The sequence below is a fragment of the Sus scrofa genome, chromosome 11 (assembly GCF_000003025.6).
Source record: "Sus scrofa isolate TJ Tabasco breed Duroc chromosome 11, Sscrofa11.1, whole genome shotgun sequence".
NCBI lineage: Eukaryota > Metazoa > Chordata > Mammalia > Artiodactyla > Suidae > Sus > Sus scrofa.
Window position 1 is genome coordinate 2,772,437 of NC_010453.5, and position 19,412 is coordinate 2,791,848.

The 19,412-nt window shown below is 54.8% G+C and overlaps 1 protein-coding gene across 1 annotated transcript in view; it reads right to left on the bottom strand.

Moving 5' to 3' along the window:
• MIPEP (mitochondrial intermediate peptidase) overlaps positions 1-18,324 on the bottom strand; it is a 115,157-nt gene extending 96,833 nt beyond the window's left edge. The window contains exons 1-8 of the mRNA XM_021065471.1: positions 18,003-18,324; positions 14,053-14,226; positions 12,909-12,997; positions 11,331-11,417; positions 5,355-5,418; positions 2,896-3,078; positions 2,245-2,401; positions 141-189 (exon numbers count right to left, since the gene is read on the bottom strand). Coding sequence (XP_020921130.1) covers positions 141-189; positions 2,245-2,401; positions 2,896-3,078; positions 5,355-5,418; positions 11,331-11,417; positions 12,909-12,997; positions 14,053-14,226; positions 18,003-18,152 — 953 coding nt within the window. The 5' untranslated portion in view covers positions 18,153-18,324. The remainder of the gene's footprint in view (positions 1-140; positions 190-2,244; positions 2,402-2,895; positions 3,079-5,354; positions 5,419-11,330; positions 11,418-12,908; positions 12,998-14,052; positions 14,227-18,002) is intronic.

Here is a 19,412-nt window from a genome sequence, read left to right on the forward strand (position 1 = left end):
GCTGGTTACAAGCCCTAGTAACCACGAGGACGCAGGTTCGATCCCTGGCCTTGCTCAGTGGGTGAAGGATCTGGCGTCGCGTTCCATATGCCACAGGTGCAGCCCTAAAAAAAAAAAAAGAGTAGAATAGAAAAACTAACCTTTCAGAAAGTTTGTCAGAGAGTTTCTCAAGGAACTGCATGACCGTCTCTGAAATGAAAACCCAAATGAAAGCATATTTAGCCACATAAAATAAAATGAACATGCACCTGTGAAAAGTGTAACAGGGTGACCACAACCCACACACAGGGGCGATTTTCACAGGGAAAGCAGCGCCACCAACAACTACGAGGCACTTCTGGATGACAGTCTTCACTAGAAAAACAAATTAAACTGTCACGGTAACAACCCAAGGCTGTAACTGAGAGCCCAAAATAAAAAGTTAATGGAGAAGAAAAGAAAGATAACATAACATTTCAATCTGTTTCAATCTATCCATATGGGTAAACAATAAAGAGAAGTTTCTCAGCCATGCCTAGCTTTTCCTGAGTTTTCAAGACACAGCTAGACTCTGATTTGTTCATACAATTTAGCAAAATCAGATTTTTAAAAAAATCAATGTTTTACGAAATACCGGCATTTTTAGCAACACAGATGGACCTAGAAATTATCATGCTAATCTACTCAGGATCAACATCCAAATACAAAAAAATCAGAACCCTGAAACTGTGAGCTCTATTATAAATTTGTCTAGTACTTAAAATACTGAGGCCGTAAGTCACTGTACTGTACAAACCCAAAGGCAACGCAGTGGAAGTACACTACTTCGCATGACAGGACACCGTTTACGCCTTTTGTCTGAATTAGCACTTCTTGAGGATAGAGTTTTCGTACGTATTTTGGAGTGAGCCGCACACACAGTTTTTATATTTTCCAGATGACATTTTACACGGTTTTAAGTTTCTTGCCCTCTTCAATTTACCTCCTGAGTAAAACCAAGGGCTGGGAAAAGAGTGGAAGTGGCCCCAACCCGGGACATCGGAGCGCTGGCCACTGCTGACCCGGAACCAGCCCGTATCTCCCAACTCGGAGAACTCGGCTCTGCGCACCACGCTGGACCACGCTCACGCTTTTAGAAAGAACTGCGGTTTAGTTTAAAAGAATATCTTATTTCAGGGTGTCAAAGAAAAGCTCTCTGGCACAGAGAACTTTTTTCAAATATATCTGTTACGCTATTTACTTCAGAATAACCATTTTCCACTAACTCCCACCTCTTTTTTTTCTCGAGCTATCTTATACACGCACCATCGACTCATTTCTACCTACCTGGCGCGCTGCTGCATTACGGAGAATGAGTCGGGGATCCGCCTGAGAGCACCCGCACACCCTGCTGGGAGACGCCCCCACTCACCTCTACTGGGGAGCCCACCTGCACCTGCGCGGCTCCAGGGCCAGGGCCGGCCCCTCCTGACTCGGGGTCTAAACCGGACCGTCCTAAGCTTACTCTACACACTTCTATCGTTTTCACTGTGAAACTCTCTCTCTGTTATAAATCGTCAGGAAGGCAGCGGAGCACAAGGCAAGTTTACCAGGAACCCCGACACCCAGCAGCAGCCTTGCCACTCCCCGAAAGGTGCACAAGTTTACACCTGGCCTGCATTCACCCTCGGCCCCCGGGGACACCCTCACCGCTCATCCTCTCACTCCAACTCTAAGCCATTTCGTTAGGCTACGCACAGAAACCAGCTGAGTTAAAGTGAAAAGAATTTAAATAGCATCCATAAAAGCTTACGTACATATACTCTGAACGTGCACACAGAATATACTCCAAATTACCAGCTCTATTTCATTTTATTTTATTTTGCTTTTAGGGCCGCTCCCACGGCACATGGAGGTTCCTGGGCTAGAGGTCGAATTGGAGCTGTAGCCGCTGGTCTACGCCGCAGCCATAGCCACGCAGGATCCAAGCCGTGTCTGTGACCTATACCCCAGCTCACGGCAATGCCGGATCCTTAACCCACTGAGCAGGCCAGGGGTCGAACCTTGTGTCCTCATGGATGCCAGTCAGATTGGTTAACCACGGAGCCAGGACAGGAACTTCCTCCTGGCTCTACTTTAGAAACACCCCCAAAAGATGCAGGAGATCTCAGCAACTGGCCTCTAGGAGCAGGGTGAAAACAGAGCGCTCCTGTAGAGCCACTTAAAGCCCTACGCTGAGCTCCGCAAAACCTGGCGGACGTGTGGACGCTGGATGGGCAGGCTCACCTGGGCTTCTGGCCATCGTCCCCTGGAGAGCCCTGTGGGAAAAGCTCTCGTACCCCACCAGCTTGGCCAGGAGATCTCTGTTGCTGAGCAATTCTTCTAGACATTTCAATTGACCAGCATTGGGATAAAGAAAAATTTTGTAAGCGGCTTCTCGCACCTATATTTAAAAAGCGAATGTTAAGAGACACACACGGTGATAAAGTCCCTGCAAGACAACACAGTCGCTCCCACCGCCTCCCGCGCAGGCGAGCGAGACTCGCAGTGACGGTTTACACACGAGCTGCTGGGCTCGTCAGCGAGTCCAGGAGACACGTCACACTCGACGGGTCCTCTGCCGTGGGGAGGGTGGCACACAGAGGACGGAGGCCTGCGCCACAAGGCACCCACGACCAGGCCGTGAAGACCGCGCCCACCAGAAATCTGGGTGGCCCGGAGCAGCGACCGCGGCTGCTGCTCATCCGGCTCTGACAACGAGGAGCCCTTCACGAGGCAGGCGCAGCGAAGACCTTCGTGCCTCAGGGCATTCACAGACCAAGGACCGCCCGTCACCTGTTTACTTCTTTAAGGGTGGGACGATACCACCGCGAACTTGGGGTTACCAGTCGTGATGCCCAGAGGAGCCCGAACTGCACGGAGGGTGGGCACGCGTACCAAGTCATCCGGCGCCTCCGCCCGCAGACCGTCGACCACGACGTGGTCCCCAGCCACCTCGAAGTGGTGCCAGACCCGCTCCGGCAAGAGGTGCTTCTCAGCCTTGACGGGCAGGTTGGTCCCCATGAGAAACGTGCTGCTCAGATCCAGGATCTTCACGTTCAGGTCCACGGCTCTCCTGCGCTGTACGCGGGGCAGGAAAAGCTATTTACAGGCCTATTTCACACCTAGCGAGGTCACAGGCCATCCATCTACAGAGATGGCAAATCGACACACAGCTGAGTCAGTTTCACAGCATATTAAATACACGGAGTGATACGACGCAGGCTGAAGGTAGTTTGCATCATAAATGCATGATACATACTGCAAGCAGTAACTCTATCTTTGATAGAAATTTAATATTCAGACCAGAAAAGTGTATCCTGATGATTTTATAGTGTCTCTAGGCTTTAAGACTAACCTAACTTCTAGGGTTCTATTTTACGTCGGTTATAGACGTGGTCTGTGAAACGGATCACACTGGCAGGTATGTACCCCTCATATCCCTCCAAAAAAACCCTCAGTTAAGTCAGCCCCAGAGGAGGGGCTGGCGGATGTGATCCCTCAAGGTTTTCTAACTCGGCAGAGTCCGTGGGGGAAGGCAGACTAGGACGCACGCTCGGTCCTACGCCCGACACAAGGCAGCACAGCCAAGGTCACCTCCAAGGCTCCATGGGCACGTACCTGGGGGATTACAGGACGACATGGGGGGGTGGGGGACTGGGCGGGACCCCATGGCGGGACCTCGCCCTCCAGCCCCGGGTCTGGCTCCGCCAGGCCTGAGACAGTCCCTGAGGGTGACAGACGGGGCTGGCGGCCGAGGTGGGCTTTAGCTTCAGCCGCTCCTTTAGGACACAGCCTCCGGAGAACACCTGTGCTGTCGAGGGCACCATCATGTTCGGTTGATGCAACTTAAAACGTGGTCCACATGACCTGCCAGGTCCACCGGGGAGGGGACAAAGCGCCAGGCACCTGTTCCAGGAACGCTAGACAGGCACCTGCACCCGGGCTCAGGATGGGCTTTGGGGAACTCGCACACACACCTTCCCGATTCTAAACGATACTACGACCCTAACAAGGCATTAAGCAGCACTCGTGTTTTTTAAAAGACAAACACATACGAGGCAGAGGTACCCTTGACAAGATGCTGGGAAAAGTCAGGGGTATATTAATAACAGAAAATTTCAACGCAGAAAATTCAAGCTTCATGGGAAAAGTAAGTGTTCAGACACGCCAACATCTTCTGAAAACTGTCCCGATTCCGCTCTGCCTTTGTTTCTGACGTGGCCGTTTGTCACCACCTATCGGTGACCAGTGGAATAACAACAACAAAAAGATCTGGAAATGACACTATCGTTCCAAACATTTTCCTCAACGCTCTTACTGTGTTTTTAATTTGATAAAATTAGTCATTTCAAAGAATGTATCACCTGTTATAATCCCTGGAAAAATAAAAACTGTTTATTTCCTGACCTCACCAACAGGAAACACTTCCTCACACAGTGATAATGAAATCTACAGAATGCTAAGAATGCCGTGAAATTGTTTTATTTATTAAATGAGTGCTAAAGAACACAATTCCTTTAATTTAAATGTTTCCTTTTTTTCTATGTGGCCACACCTACAACATGTGGAAGTTCTCAGGGCAAGGATCAAACCAGTGACATAGCAGTAACCAGAGTCACAGCAGTGACAACACCGGATCCTTAACTCATGTGCCACCAGGGAACTTCCTAAACTTTTAAATTTCAATCTTGACACCTTGCAATTTCATTCCTGACACCTTTCAATTTAAGTAAAAAATAACCTGGAAAGAATATAGAAGACTGTAGGCATTTATGATTTGTAGGTTACGTTGGTGGGTCTATTTCAATTTCTCCTTTAAAAAGGAAAGCTGTCATCCTTTCACCCGCCCTCACGGAGCCTCTCTGACAAAAGACAGGAAAGTGACAAGAAAGGAGCTAGGAGGTTTACTGGACTTTCGTCTCCAGCGGGGGTGGGTTGCACAAGTTCCCGTTTCCAGGCCAGGGACTGAACCCATGCCACAGCATGACAACGTGAGCTCCTCAGCTGCTAGGCCACCGGGGAACTCCTCAAGCCATTTCTTAATTCTTTTTTTTTTTTTTTTGGTCTTTTTGTCTTTTCTTGGGCCGCTCCTGCGGCATATGGAGGTTCCCAGGCTAGGGGTCGAATCGGAGCTGTAGTCTCCGGCCTACGCCAGAGCCATTTCTGAATTCTAAACCGTCAGAACTGATAACTGGGAACAGGCCACCTTCGAGAGAGCACTGTGCTCTGCATTCGAACATAAAGAGCTGCAGAGCATCAACCACCTACACGGCCGTCTGATACGGAGACGCGAGCAACGAGGTACCAACCAAGTATCAGCACAAGAAGAGCCAAGAAACAGAGCAAGGAGTTACCTTGTCGTTGTCTAGATGGATTCCACTGATTTCAAAATCAAACAGGAACAGTTCGGCCACTCGCCTATAAATAAAATGAGCCTCAGGTCACAGCAAGTAATAGTAACGATGAACACAGATCAGTGTTTGGCAAAATCCCCCTTTTTCCGCTTTACTATCAAAAAGCCAAATGTTTCAACACACACACACACACACACACACACGCACGCACGCACGCACGCACGCAGGGTTTGCATGGCACCGGGAGCTCTGCATCTTATGAGCCAGGCCCAGAGCTGGCGGGCGGGGGTTCTAGGCTCGCCCGCGCACCACGCGGTAACGCATACATCACGCTAACGCCTCATGTCCACCATCCTCGTCCAGGAGCTGCCACCGTGCCCAGCCCTCAGGCCCTCGCGTCCGCCACGGGGAGGTCGCTCAACACTGTCCGCCTCCAACCAACCCAGGGCCCTGCCGAGGGCCGCGACGGCCTTCCTGGCGGCCACTCGCCAAGCCCCACGTTTAACACTCTGCCTGCTGGGGGGACACGGAGTTTCCGTGAAAGGTCCCGGGACCGGCCGGCGGGCCGGGCTGCCAGGGCGTTGCCGGAAGCTGAGCCTAAGAGGCAAAGAGGGACCCGACCCGGCTCGGCCCCCGACCAGGACACCCAACGGGGACGGGCGCTTCCCGCAGGACTCGGGCCTCTCCTCGGGCACCAAGCTGGGAGCGGCCCTGGGATCATGACCTCTTCTAACTCCGTCCGCACCCCGGTCGTTACAACCATGAACCCGTTTCAAGGGCTTCCTGCGCGACGTGCCTCGGGTTTCTTCCGACCCGTGGTGGCTGCTGAGAACGTCCGACCTTGGATGCCGCGCCAGGAGCTGTGTCTCGGGGCTCCTGAGAAGCGCTTGCTTCTTCCTAACCCTGCCGCGCCTTGCAGTCCAGCTCAAGGGTTACACTTCTTTCCGCCAGTAGCATTTTTTTAAGCTCCTTTTTTCTGGAATTAAGTTAGCCACATATAGGATCTATTCTCCTGCTCCCTTGCCTTCTCACATCCAGGCTCCTGATGGCTGTGCCCATGTCCTAAACCAGTCAAATCAAAGTTCTAAATTCTGCAAATTCAACAGGCCTGCTTTCCTAAAGGATGCAAATCCTTCACTCAGGCCCCAGGACTGCCCTCACACTGAACTCACCTCCCTAACAGCCTCAAAAACACAGCTCTCCCTTTTCCAGCAAAGCTCTTTTCTGTTTGCTTTGATGAGAGAAAAAAAAAAAAAAAAAAAAAAGACAGTAGGGGGTGCTAGGTTGGGGGTGAGAACTGGGGGTTAATGTAAGTTTACTGTACTACGTACCGTCGCCTTACTGCTCGACAACCCGCTACAGAAATGCATGGAAAAGCTACAATCACTAATCCCATCAAAGACAACCACTATCACAACTATTCTCTTTCCAGAGTTCCGTCGTGGCTCAGCAGTTAGCAAACCCGACTTGCATCTATGAAGACGCAGGTTTGATCCCTGGCCTCGCTCAGTGGGTGAGGGATCCGGCGCTGCCATGAGCTGTGGTGCAGGTCGCAGACGAGGCCCGGATCGGGTGTGGCTGTGGCGTAGGCCGGTGGCTACAGCTCCAATTCAACCCCTAGTCTGGGAACCTCCATATGCCACAAGTGTGGCCCTAAAAAGCAAAAAAAAAAGGCTTTTAAAGGTTTTATTTCACGTTTTCTGCTACAGACTAAAAGTGTTTGTACTTTCCCACCTGTAAAGCACACTGACAAAATCCTTGTTACATCATCATCTCTGAATCTGGGTTTGTTGCCTTAGGATCAACTGCAAGAAGCCAAATTGACCCAAAAGTATGCACATTGGTAACATATCACCAAGCGGTCCTCCCTAAAGATGTATCGATTACACCTAACTAGGGAGGAGCCATCGCTGTCCACATTACATCACTCTTTTCCGCACATCACGTGGAAGGTCTGGGCCGGGGTGGCGCCCACGCCGCAGCAGCGACCAGAACCACTGAATGACAATGCCAGCTGCTTAACCTGTTGCACCACAAGGGAAGTCCTGTTTTGGGTTCTGTCGCTCGTGCTTTAGGGGTACCATCCAAAAATCACCGCCGAGGCGTAAATGGTCACTCTTGGTCTCTGGATGTTGTCCCCCGGGCGTCACACTCCTTAGGGGCCCCGCTTCCTGAATGTCTGCCGTGTGCCGGGCACGAGAGCGCCAGCACTCGCTTCCCTACAACCTCACCCTGACCCCGACAGAGCAGGGACCTGGAGACCAAGGAGCAGCACCCCCGCGAGGCCTCGGGCTCAGGCCCGCATCCAGGCGCCACGTCACCCGACTCGGGCCTCGCGCTTCCACGCCGCCGCCGCCGCACGTTCAACTGTGGTCTGTGGCTACTGCTTCTTCCGTGAAATCAGAGCTTCAGGGGAAAAAAAGCCCTTCCCCACCGTCTGGAAAAGCGTTTGCGTTTTTATTTTGTTGGTGATCTGCGAGGCCTCTCAACGCAGTAGCTGCACTAAGGCTGGATGCTGAGAGGAACAGGTGGCCTCCGCAGAGCCGGACCCTGAAAGCGGCGGCCGCTGCCAGACCAGACCGGGCTGGGCATCGATTCCGCACGCAAAGCACCCCCCCTTCCCGGCATTTCTGGAAGCACGTGAACACCTTCCACACGCCAAGTCATCAATACTTTTATGATTCATTTTTTAAAAACTGTTAAACCTCAAATTAACGTCCTTTTCTTCCAAAATGGTTATCCGTTGCCCTACGATCCCCGACTGAAAACCAAGCCTTTCCTGCTGATGAGAGATGGTATTTCCATCACACAGCAAACACAGTCACATACACGTTTGGGTCTGTGTTTGAAATTTCTCTGTTCTCTCAATAATTTAAGGGACTGTTTTGGCGTAAGTGGAACGCTTTCCTAAATGCAGTGTTTTTTATGATATATCTTACTACCTTTTTCTTTGCCCTTATTTTTTCTGTCTTTTTAGGGCCACACCCACGGCCCAGGCTAGGGGTCCAATCGGAGCTATGGCTGCTGGCCTACACCACAGCCACAGCAATGCGGGATCCAAGCCGAGTCTGCAACCTAAACCACCGCTCACAGCAACGCTGGATCCTTAACCCACTGAGCGAGGCCAGGGCTCAAACCTGCGTCCTCATGGATGCGGGTCGGATTCGTTTCCACCGAGCCACGACGGGAACTCCCTGTCTTACCGTCTGGTACACGTCCCCTCCTAACACTTTACCAGATTTTTCCTGGCTACTCTGGCATATTTATTGTTTATGACTTCAAAATCATTTTTTAAAGTGTATTTATTTCTTTTGGTTGCGTCTGTGGCATGTGGAAGTTCCCAGACCAGGGACTGAACCCACGCCACCCTGCGCTGCTGCAGGAACAACGCTGGATCCTTATCCAGGGAACTCCCAAAGTCACTTTCAGTAACAACAACGAAACCTTCTTTAGGTGCAGGCTGCATGACATCAGACTCGCAGACCCGCCGAGGACACGGAGCCATCCTCTCATCTAAGAACTCAGCACCCTTCGCCACAACACCACTTTCGGGGAGGCCCCGTCACGGCTCAACAGAAACGAATCTGACGAGCATCCACGAGGGCGCCGGTTCGATCCCTGGCCTCGCTCAGTGGGTTAAGGATCCGGCGTTGCCGTGAGCTGTGGTGTAGGTTGCAGACGCGGCTCGGATCCTGTGTTCCTGTGGCTGTGGTGTAGGCCGGCAGCTACAGCCCCGATGAGACACCTGGCCTGGGAACCTCCATGTGCTGCAGGTGCGGCCCTAAAAAGAAAAAATAAATAAACATCACCTTTCATGCTGCCCAGGGACGTGTGTTTGGGGGGGAGGGGGGTTTGTGTGGGTGGGTATGAGTGTGGGGGTGTGGGGTGCATATACAGGGGAGGTTCTGCCTGCTCTGCATGGCGGTATGTGGGAGTGTGGGGGTGCATATGCCCGGAGGCTCTGCCCCCCAAGTGGATGCCAGGGTGCATCTCAGCTTTGGTTGCTCTCGGGACTGAGGTATCCCCTCCATTGTTTTCTGGGGAGTCTTGTTTATTATATGCGTTGCCTACAGGAAAGCTCTGGATGGTTTTGGAAACCCCTAGTAAAACAGTTTCCTTGTGACTGTGCTTCTGGGAGAGTCTAACACACTGAGATCCTGCAAGAGGGGAAAAGGCAGGAATGTGTCTGGTTTCCACACGTGCTATCAGCGGGCCCCTCCAAGGATGCTTTCGGACGGCTCCAGACCTGGTGTTTCCAGCGATGCGGCGAAGACGACGGCCGTGACCCGCTCACCTGGGACCATCTGTTCTCTAAGTCGCGCTGTCGCGACGCGACAACGGATTCAATCCGTAGCAGTTTCAGCCGCCGCCTTCTACTCGAGCACACGCCAGGATCTTTGGGGGGTCCTGGCCCCACTCCTGCCGCTGCAGCAGGCCCACGGGGTCTCAGTCACTGCTGCTCCAAGCCCCTTTCTCACACCCACGAGGCACCCTCCTCGCCACAATCCTGGCCTTCTACCCAGCTTGTTTGTCTCAATGTCTATCATTCCGTTATTTTAAAACTCCCATTGGCATTTTAGTAACATCCAGAAACGGGGTACGTATCCTATGAGCAAAAGCCCTTTGTACCTCGAGTGGTCTGCCAGCCACTTCCATTCTGTACGTGAAACACGGGAAAGCAAAGCTGTGGTCCAGGCTGATCATGTGTAACCTGCTGCCACTCAAGGTCCGTATCGGCGGAACATAAATCCGGCACAATCGGCAGGCATTTGACTTTGGGTCCTTTTTTTTTCGTCTTTTCAGGGCTGCATCCACAGCATAGGAGGGTTCCCAGGCTAGGGGTCTCGTCCAGCTACAGCCACCAGCCTACGCCAGAGCCACAGCAATGCAGGATCCGAGCCGCGTCTGCGACCTACACCACAGCTCACGGCAACACCAGATCCTTAACCCACTGAGCGAGGCCAGGGATCGAACCCGCAACCTCACGGTTCCTAGTCGGATTCGTTTCCACTGCGCCACAACGGGAACTCCGACTTTGGCTCCTTCTGCTAACGAAGCCAATCACGCTCAAAGCGAAAACTGTAACACAGGCACCAGGCTGTGATGGTCCAGCCCGCTTCACCCGTCACCCCCAGCCCCCCTCCCGAGGGTCAGGATCAACCAAGAGAAAGAGGCCCCCCGGCGTCCGCTCCCAGGGATCACGTGGAAATAACCCCCCCGCTGTCCGCACGGCGCAGGCAATCCCACACCAGATCAACCCGGGACGCCCCCACCAACTGGCCCCTCGGAGCACGGCCGCACGGGGGTCACATGCAGACACAGGATAGGGGAGGACAGGAAGCAGGGCCGGGGGCACCGAGCGAGTGTCCCGTAAATAAGGAGACAAACAGAACAGAGAGGCAGGAAAGAAGACGAGTCTCTGCTACATCTTATGCATAAATACACCGAGCAAGAGCCTATCCCAAGTCCTACACCAGTGCGTCCGTGCACGGAGTTAGAAATCAGGTCTTCAATTCGGAGTAATAAACGGCACGAGCCAAAGCAAACCCTTCCAAGGACCTGGACGTCCGCCGGGAAATAAAACCCCCTTGCTTGTGGGTCAGGGATGGCACCTGAGGCGCAGCTAATGGAACTGCCAGCCGTTGACAGGAATTCATTCACTAGCGCAGCACCTACTTCAGGCCACAGCCCCAGGGTGGGCAGGCCCTGCCCTGCAGAGGCTCCCCCGCAGGGGTCGGGGGAAGGACCACCCAGCAGGCCAAGGGGTCCGGCTGGGACCAGGGACCAGGGGCAGCACAGCAGGCGGAGGATGAGTGTGCCAGGACAGCGCTCCCGGGGGGAGCCTCGGCCGGGGGCAGGGAGTCACCTGGGGCGAGAGGCTCCCGCCGCGGGGCTGTGGGCGCAGGGACACCGAGGGGCCAGCCCCTCAGCCCACCCGCACCGTCACGATCACTGCGCAGGCAAAGGAAGGAGTACCTGGTTTCCGGATCGAGGGAGTTCGCCAGCCTTTCATCAGCCAGTAACTTCTGTAGACTTTGATATAATTCCACATTTGTGTTTAACCTAGAAAAATCACACGTAAAGAAAATGAGACGACTCCCCAGAGCCTTCCTTTCTACATCAAGAGAATGGTGTCACGTCCCAGCATACCCGTGCCCAGAGGCCAAAGGTCTGGGGCACTGGTTTGTCTTGCTTCTTCCTGTGGACCAGGAACAGCCTCGCCACAGCTCCCAGGGACACTGGGACACAGGGACGGGCAGTGTTGGTCCCAACGGCCCTGGAAGGTAGGATGCGGACTCGAAAGCCACAGTCAACAGCGGGGCCAGAAGAGCAGACAGGACTTGACCCGCCGCCAAGGAGAACCAGCCTGGGGAGCAACCAGCCAAGGGCCACTTGCTCCTCTAACAGAGGCAGGCGGGGATGGCAGGAGGAGCAGCAGGGACCCGTGGGCCAACTGCACTGAGCACCGCCCAGCGGCCTCCGCTCACCATGGGCTGGGGGACAGCCTGAGGGCACAGGCTGCAGAGCCACACACCCTGCAACACGGCCCCACGGCTACTGCGACCTTGGCCAAGCTGTCCAGCAGGTCAGAGCCCCAGGGTTTCAATGGGCCAGGCTCCCAGGAGGCAGCTCTGGCCGGAGGCTGCACCCCCACCCCTAACCCCCACCACCGCCTTGGTTCCCCCCCCAGCACTGCTCTCTCTCACCCACCCGAGACTCCACGGTTAGGTCCCAAGTCCCTCACCCTTCAGAAGCCAAAACACCCAGCGTTCACGGCCACCCAAGGGGCTTCTGCCTGGGGCCTCGGCGAAGGGTCAGGTTCTAAGAGCCAAGCGCCAGGCCCTGCTCAGGTTCAGGGATGCTCAGCTGCCCGGGGGCAGGTCACGACCAAAACCCTGGGGATTCAGAGCTATCGAGGGGGTCTCCTGGGCCACCCTGGACCCCTGGGAACAGAGGCAGCCCCTTGGGCTGTAGAAAAACTCAGCAGGAAGGGCAGGCATGGCCCCACCTGCTCAGGGCTGCTCAGCACCCACCCCCCAACCCAAGTCCAAGGACAGCGGCTCCCTGGTCCACCACACCCACTCCAAGTCTGAGCAGATCCCCCACTATGGTCTGGGCTGTAGGAGCCCGAGATAAAGTCTGTACTTTGCAGTAACCGAAATCAAAAATTTCTAACTTTCGGCTTTTTTTCCACTTCGGGAAAAGTCAATTCTACTCCTGCACCTAAGAGCATCTTATTTTTCAAAGATCAACCGGAGCTGTTAGGATACGACTCAGGCGACGGGAGAGAATGACCCTCTGCTCTGATTCTGTGTGATTCAGTCTAAGAGCATCCAAGCCCCTCGGCGGCCCCCAGGGCAGGGCCCGAGCAAGGGGCTGAGCCCTCTCCACCATCCAGGGAAGACCTTGGCCGGAGCCTGCTGGCAACACCTCTCTGCCGACGGCAGCAAATCGGGGGACCGGGCAGGAGGGAGCCGGCCCCAGCCCCACCGCTGCAGCCCCGCGGGGACCCGGGCCGTGGGACGGACGCGGAGAGCCCCGGGGCAGCCGTACTTCTCCACGGCGGTGCCGATGCTCCGACAGGCCTCCTCCGCCGCCTCCCTGAACGCCGCCTCGGGGTGAGCGATTCTCACAAAGTCGGCCTGGGGGTGAGACAAAAGCGAAAGGGGGGTGGATGGACCGCTTTCTCCCAGGATCCGGGGCGAAGGGGACACCTGCGATTCACCACGCGGCGCAGGCCGGGCCTGTCCCTCACCGACGACTCACGAGCGGCTTCTCCGAGCGCGCATGACCCCGTCCTGCCATGGGACCGGGCTCGCTCAGGCCAAAGAAGATACCTTTACTAACTTAACTTTGCAAAAATCTGTCTCCTTCGAGTATAAACACCAAGTGAGTTCAAAAGAGCAGACTCTAGTTTCGAATAATGCAGACCTTGGCCCACCTGGCGCAGGACGAGGCCGCTCTGCCGACCTTGGAGTTAAACCAACCCCGAATCCTTTCTTTAAAGAATAAACTGCCACGTGGAGTTCCCATCATGGCTCAGCGGAAATGAATCCCACTAGCGCCCACGAAGACACATGTTCAGTCCCTGGCCTCGCTCAGTGGGTCAGGGATCCGGCGTGGCCGAGAGCTGTGGTGTAGGTTGCAGATGCGGCTCGGATCCCGCGTTGCTGTGGCTGTGGCGTAGACCAGCAGGTGCAGCTGCAATTCCACCCCTAGCCTGGGACCTTCCATAGGCCGCAGGTGCAGCCCTAACAAAAAGAATCTTGGCAGAAGTTTTCATAAATGAAGAATCTCTGTCCCATTAGAAGCTTTGCATCTGCGCAAACCTTCTTTGACGGGCCACCACCTGGCGATTTTAGTCACGGACGTGTTAAAAGCACAGGCTCCGGAGGTTCCTGGCGGCCTGGGAGGGAAGGACCTGGCATTGTCACTCCTGCCGGCGTGGGTCACCGCTGTGGCCCAGGTTGCATCCCTGGCTGGGGAGTTACACACGCTGCAGGTGCGGCCCAAAGAGAAAGCACAAGTTCTCAACGTGGCCTCTTCCGAGACAGGCTTCCCGTTCGGCAGCGCGCTGACGACACGTCGCCCCCAACGGCTCCCACGGCGAGATGCTCAGCACCTCGCAGCCCGACGCCCCGCGCGGCCGCGGCAGGAGCGCAGGGGCAGGCGGCCCGGGGCCCCCGGGGTGTCTTACCAAGTCGGCCACCCTGCACAAGGCGTCCGAGAGCTCGTCGAAGAGGAGCACGGTCTGCGGCCCGGGCGGCAGGGAGCAGGCGCGCGCCACCAGCTGCTCCGTCCTCCTCAGGGCCCTCTCCTGGGCCACGCGGAAGCCCTCCGGGGCCCTGAGCGTGGGGACGCCGAAGAGGCCCTGGAAGCCAAAGACAGCCCCTGAGCACGACGAGCAGCCGGGCGGGACGGAACAGAAACACGTCCTTCACCAGGAAAATCCGGGCTCGCGCTGCCCTTTCGCGCAATCCCGACTCGGGGTCACGGACAGCACGGCCGCCGTCTCGACACACCCCATCCAGGACATTAAACGAGTTTTCACAATGTACTTGTTCTTCCAGTCTAAGCTATTTGATAAAAAAAACAAAAACGGGGAGTTCCCGTCGTGGCGCAGTGGTTAACAAATCCGACCAGGAACCAGGAGGTTGCAGGTTCGATCCCTGCCCTTGCTCAGTGGGTTAAGGATCCGGTGTTGCCGTGAGCTGTGCTGCAGGTTGCAGACGCGGCTCGGATCCCGCGTTGCTGTGGCTCTGGCGTAGGCCGGTGACTACGGCTCCAGCTGGACTCCTAGCCTGGGAACCTCCATATGCCGCGGGAGCGGCCCTAGAAAAGGTAAAAAGACAAAAAAAAAAAAAAAAGGAATGATATGGATTCAGAATCCAGCTGTGTCACTGCCAGGGACCCAAACTCACCAACGGGCAAGGGCTAAATGACATAAGACATTAAAATGTTTTAAATGTTTAAATGTTTAAAATGACATTTTACAGCGGCTGGCACACCGCACGCGCTCACTCAGTGTCAGCGTCATCACTGTCAGCCCTGTGACCCTGGGCGCCATCTCTCCTCCACGGCCTCGTTCCTCCACGGGCACAACGGGATGCCACACCCGCCTCACAGCCGGGACACAGGTCCTAGGCCCCAGGTAAGTCCTCAGCCAGTGACATCCGGCACTGCCTGAGGCCCAGGGCCCATCCCCAAGCACTGCACAACTGCGGGGCCGGCAAGGTGATTACTGAGCATGTAAGTGTTTTAAAAGATTTAATAAGGGAGTTCCCATCGTGGCGCAGTGGTTAACGAATCCGACTAGGAACCATGAGGTTGCGGGTTCGATCCCTGCCCTTGCTCAGTGGGTCAAGGTTCCGGCGTTGCCGTGAGCTGTGGTGTAGGCCGCAGATGCGGCTCGGATCCTGCGCCGCTGTGGCTCTGGCGTAGGCTGGCAGCTGCAGCTCCGATTAGACCCCTAGCCTGGGAACCTCCATATGCCGCAGGAGCGGCCCAAGAAATGACAAAAAGACAAAAAAAAAAAAAAAAAAAAAAAAAAGATTTAATAAACACGTTAAACCAACTCTTGGGCTGAAACTGGCATCGGACTTTATCCTTTCCAGAAGCACTGCAGCGTCCTGATAAAGACACAACGCACTCATCAGGTGGAAAGTACTACTTTCTTGTACTGCTTTAATCACACTTGTAACCCTCAAGGAGACGGGAGGAGAAAAACACCAACACTTATAATGCAGCTACTGCATGCCCAGAAGGGTCCTGGGTACTTTCTTTGGCTCTCACATGTAAACCACTCAATCCTACAGCACAAAGGATCATTCTCCTTTTACAGGCAAGGAAACACACTTTGAGATAGAGGTTTAAAAAACATATGTGCGGCCACCAGCCAACAGAGAGCAAGAACTTGAACTGCTCCAGGCACCGCTGGGCCCACGTCGGCTCCACTCGCCAGTTATCTTTGGACTCCATTTATCTTTGGACGGCAATTTATCTTTGCAAGTCTTCTCCGGGAACAGGGCGCCTCCTAGAGGCAGGAACCCTGCTCTTTGTCATTCTAACAGTACCCAACACAGGCCGGACTCACAAATGAAACAAATTAATGGGCCAGATGCTTAGCTGTGTACAGCTCACTGTGTCCACTGCGTAAATAACAGGTACAACACTCAGGCCCGACCCTGCCCACTATTTGTGCAAAAAGGGGTGCGTGGAGTTGTTAACTTCTTTTCAAAAGAAGCTGGAGAAAACGAAGACAGCTGGGGACAGCGCAGAATCGGTACCCAAAACAAATGTGACCTCTACACGGAATCAATTGTGATTCAAACACAGGCTATTTATGTTCACTCCGCAGAACAACTCCCCACATCCTCTTGGGAATTTTAAATCTCAGCCTGCCGTTAAGGTATGCTAAAAAACAACTACATGAGTCTTTGGGTTTCTTTTTTTAATCAAAAACCATTTTACACATTTGAAAATCCAGTATCAGTACCTAAAATCATGATGTATGGGAGAAAAAAATCAATAAAGATAAAACTAGTTCTATTTTATCCACCAACAACCAAGCTTAACCTTCCTTTTTGCTCAGTAACTATAGGCAGCTTTCTTTCTCACACCATTTTTGTCAATATCAACACTGACCCCTCAGGGAAGTAGGGTAGCAAATTTCATTCAGAAATTATTATTATTATGTATATAATTATTATTTCATTCAGAAATTACTTCATTATTTCATTCAGAAATTATTATTTATTTATACATTTCTTTTTTTTTTTTGTCTTTTTGTCGTTGTTGTTGCTATTTCTTGGGCCGCTCCCGAGGCATATGGAGGTTCCCAGGCTAGGGGTCGAATCGGAGCTGTAGCCACCGGCCTACGCCAGAGCCACAGCAACGCGGGATCCGAGCCGCGTCTGCAACCTACACCACAGCTCACGGCAACGCCGGATTGTTAACCCACGGAGCAAGGGCAGGGACCGAACCCGCAACCTCATGGTTCCTAGTCGGATTCGTTAACCACTGCACCACGACGGGAACTCCTATACATTTATTTGCCTTTTGGGGCCACACCTGTGGCATATGGACGTTCCCAGGCTAGAGGTTGAATCGGACCCGCAGCTGCCAGCCTACGCCACAGTCACAGCAGCAACAGATCTGAGCCGTGTCTATGACCTACACCACAGCTCACAGCAATGCTGGATCCTTAACCCACTGAGCGAGGGCCAGGGATCGAACTCGCAACCTCATGGATCCTAGTCAGGTTCTTTAACCACTGAGCCACAAAGGGAACTCCCAGAAATAATTTTTAAAGAGACAAATAAATGTGGGGATTAAATAAAAGCTCACATTATTAAGCTCACTATGATCATATTCCAGACTCATCTGTTCAAAAACAGGACAGTAGGAACAATAAGGAAACAAAGACCCCCAAAAAAGTAACAACATAAGGTACACAAAGTCGACAAGTACAAAGTCGAACAGGCATCAGCTAAGTCCCTTTCAAGCTTGCCTTCCTTCCACCATTCATCCATTCATCCATTCCTGAGCGCCTACTGAATGCCAGACGCCCCGCGGGGCCTGGGGGTGGATGCACAACCAGAAACACGGGAACTCGGTGACTTCCTGCGGGAGAAATGAACCTGCACCGCCTCAGAGGGCAGCAGACCCCTCCAGTTTCGTGTTTTAAAAGAAAGAGCCCAAAACTTTGAAAAACATTAAAGACAGCGTTTCGAGCATCAAGGGAAGGAGTAATTACACAAGCGGGTCCTTGCAAAAAAGACACTCGAGGCCGCAGGTGAGCTCACTTGGCGGCCCCGGCCTCACCAGAACTGTTCCTGCTGCGGGGGTGGGAGTGGGGGCAGGTGTGGAGGGGGAGGAAGGGGAGTGGGGGCACGTGCGGAGAGGGAGGAAGGGGAGTGGGGGTGAGAAGAATGGGGGGTTAGGCGGGGGGGGGAGCGCTCAGGGCTGGGACGTGGGGACTCGCAGGGCTGGTGCTTTACCCTCCCCGCCCCCTGGCACCAGCCCCTCGGAGGAAGGACCGGCAAGGTGACCCCGGGGCAAACGACACCTCCCTCCCGTGCGAGACGGGCTTGCCGCCCGGCCCCCCCAAACCCCGACGACCCAGCTGGGACCCTGCGGGCCACTCACCTGGCGCTCGCCGAACAGGTCCAGGCGACGGCCCTGGGGCCGGACATTAAAGGCGGCGCCCACCGGGGACCAGCTGGTGCTGACCTGCCGGGCCCCGAGCCGGGCCCGGAGGCCGCCCAGACGTCGTGCGCACAGCATCGCGCCCCGCATCTCCCGAGCGCCGCGAGGCCGGGGGAACCCTAACCCCGCAGCCTGCTGGCTCAGCCCCGCGGGAACGCGTGCAGCGTTTCCACGGCAGCGGCCCCCGCGCCACGTGACCTCGCGCTTCCCAGGAAGGGCGAGAGGCAGCGAGACTAACGCACCTCCGCGTCCCCAGGGCCAGAGCGTCGCCCCCGCCTTCCCGGCTGCCGCCTCTAGCGCCCCCGCGTGCCTGGAGGAGGAACCGCAGGGTCGCCCCGCCCGCCCCGGTGAAACTTGCCCGGAACGCACGTGGGTGGCCGGCGGGCCAGGCGCTCCCCCCGACCTGTGGCGTAGACGCGCCGCCCTGGGTCTGTCTCCTTTCCTGGGGGGTGCGGGTCACGTGCCCCGCGTTTGCACATCCGAGCTCTGCAAGCAGAGCTGTCCATGGACTTTCATCCATTGCCTGTAAACTCGCGAGGATCGATAGTACAACCGACAAAGCAGTGTCAGGTGCGAGGGGCTGGGGCATCCTACCGATGTCCAGTCACCTAAGCAGGGAGACCTGGGGCGGGAGGCTGTGGAGGAGAGAGTGGCGCATGGGGGACTGGACCAGCGGCCGGAGGCACCCTCTCGGGCAGGGACGAAGCTGTGCAGGGATCAGAGCATCACCAGGACGGCCCTTGAGGGTGACCCTGGAAGGACCCCCAGGAGGCTGGGGTGAGCTGGCGGGGAGCCTGCCCTGCAGCCTCGCTTCAGCTTCCTGTGAGAACCAGACACCCGGATGGAGTCCATCAGCGCCCAGGGCAGGCAGGCTGCGCCGAAGGATGGCCCCGGTGTCTCGGACCCCGACGTTTGACGTGTGCGGAGGACCAGCACCTGAGGGAACGTTGTAGCTCATCTGAATGTATGGCTTGGGAGCCACTACGCTCCTGTTAACACCTGTCGGGTGTGAGCAGCCTGGGAACCTTCTCTGAAGTTCCAGAGAGCCAGGAGGGAGGGCCAAGTGGTCTGGGCTTCCAACCCACCCTTCGCGTCGTCTCCACAACACTCCGGTGTTAAATGGAGTTTGTTTTCAGTTTAGCCTGGTCGGGAGAAAAAGCCCCGGTGATAATAGTGGCAAAGAAACTTTAGTTACAGAAAGTGCCGTGAGGCTCCTACACAGTTCTCCGCGGCATGACTAGAAGGTCTGTATTTTTTGTGTGTACGCATAAGAAGTGATTTCATTTTCTACTGGTGTTTTTCAGTCAGATTTTAGGGAGTTCCCATCGTGGCTCAGGGGTAAACGAACCC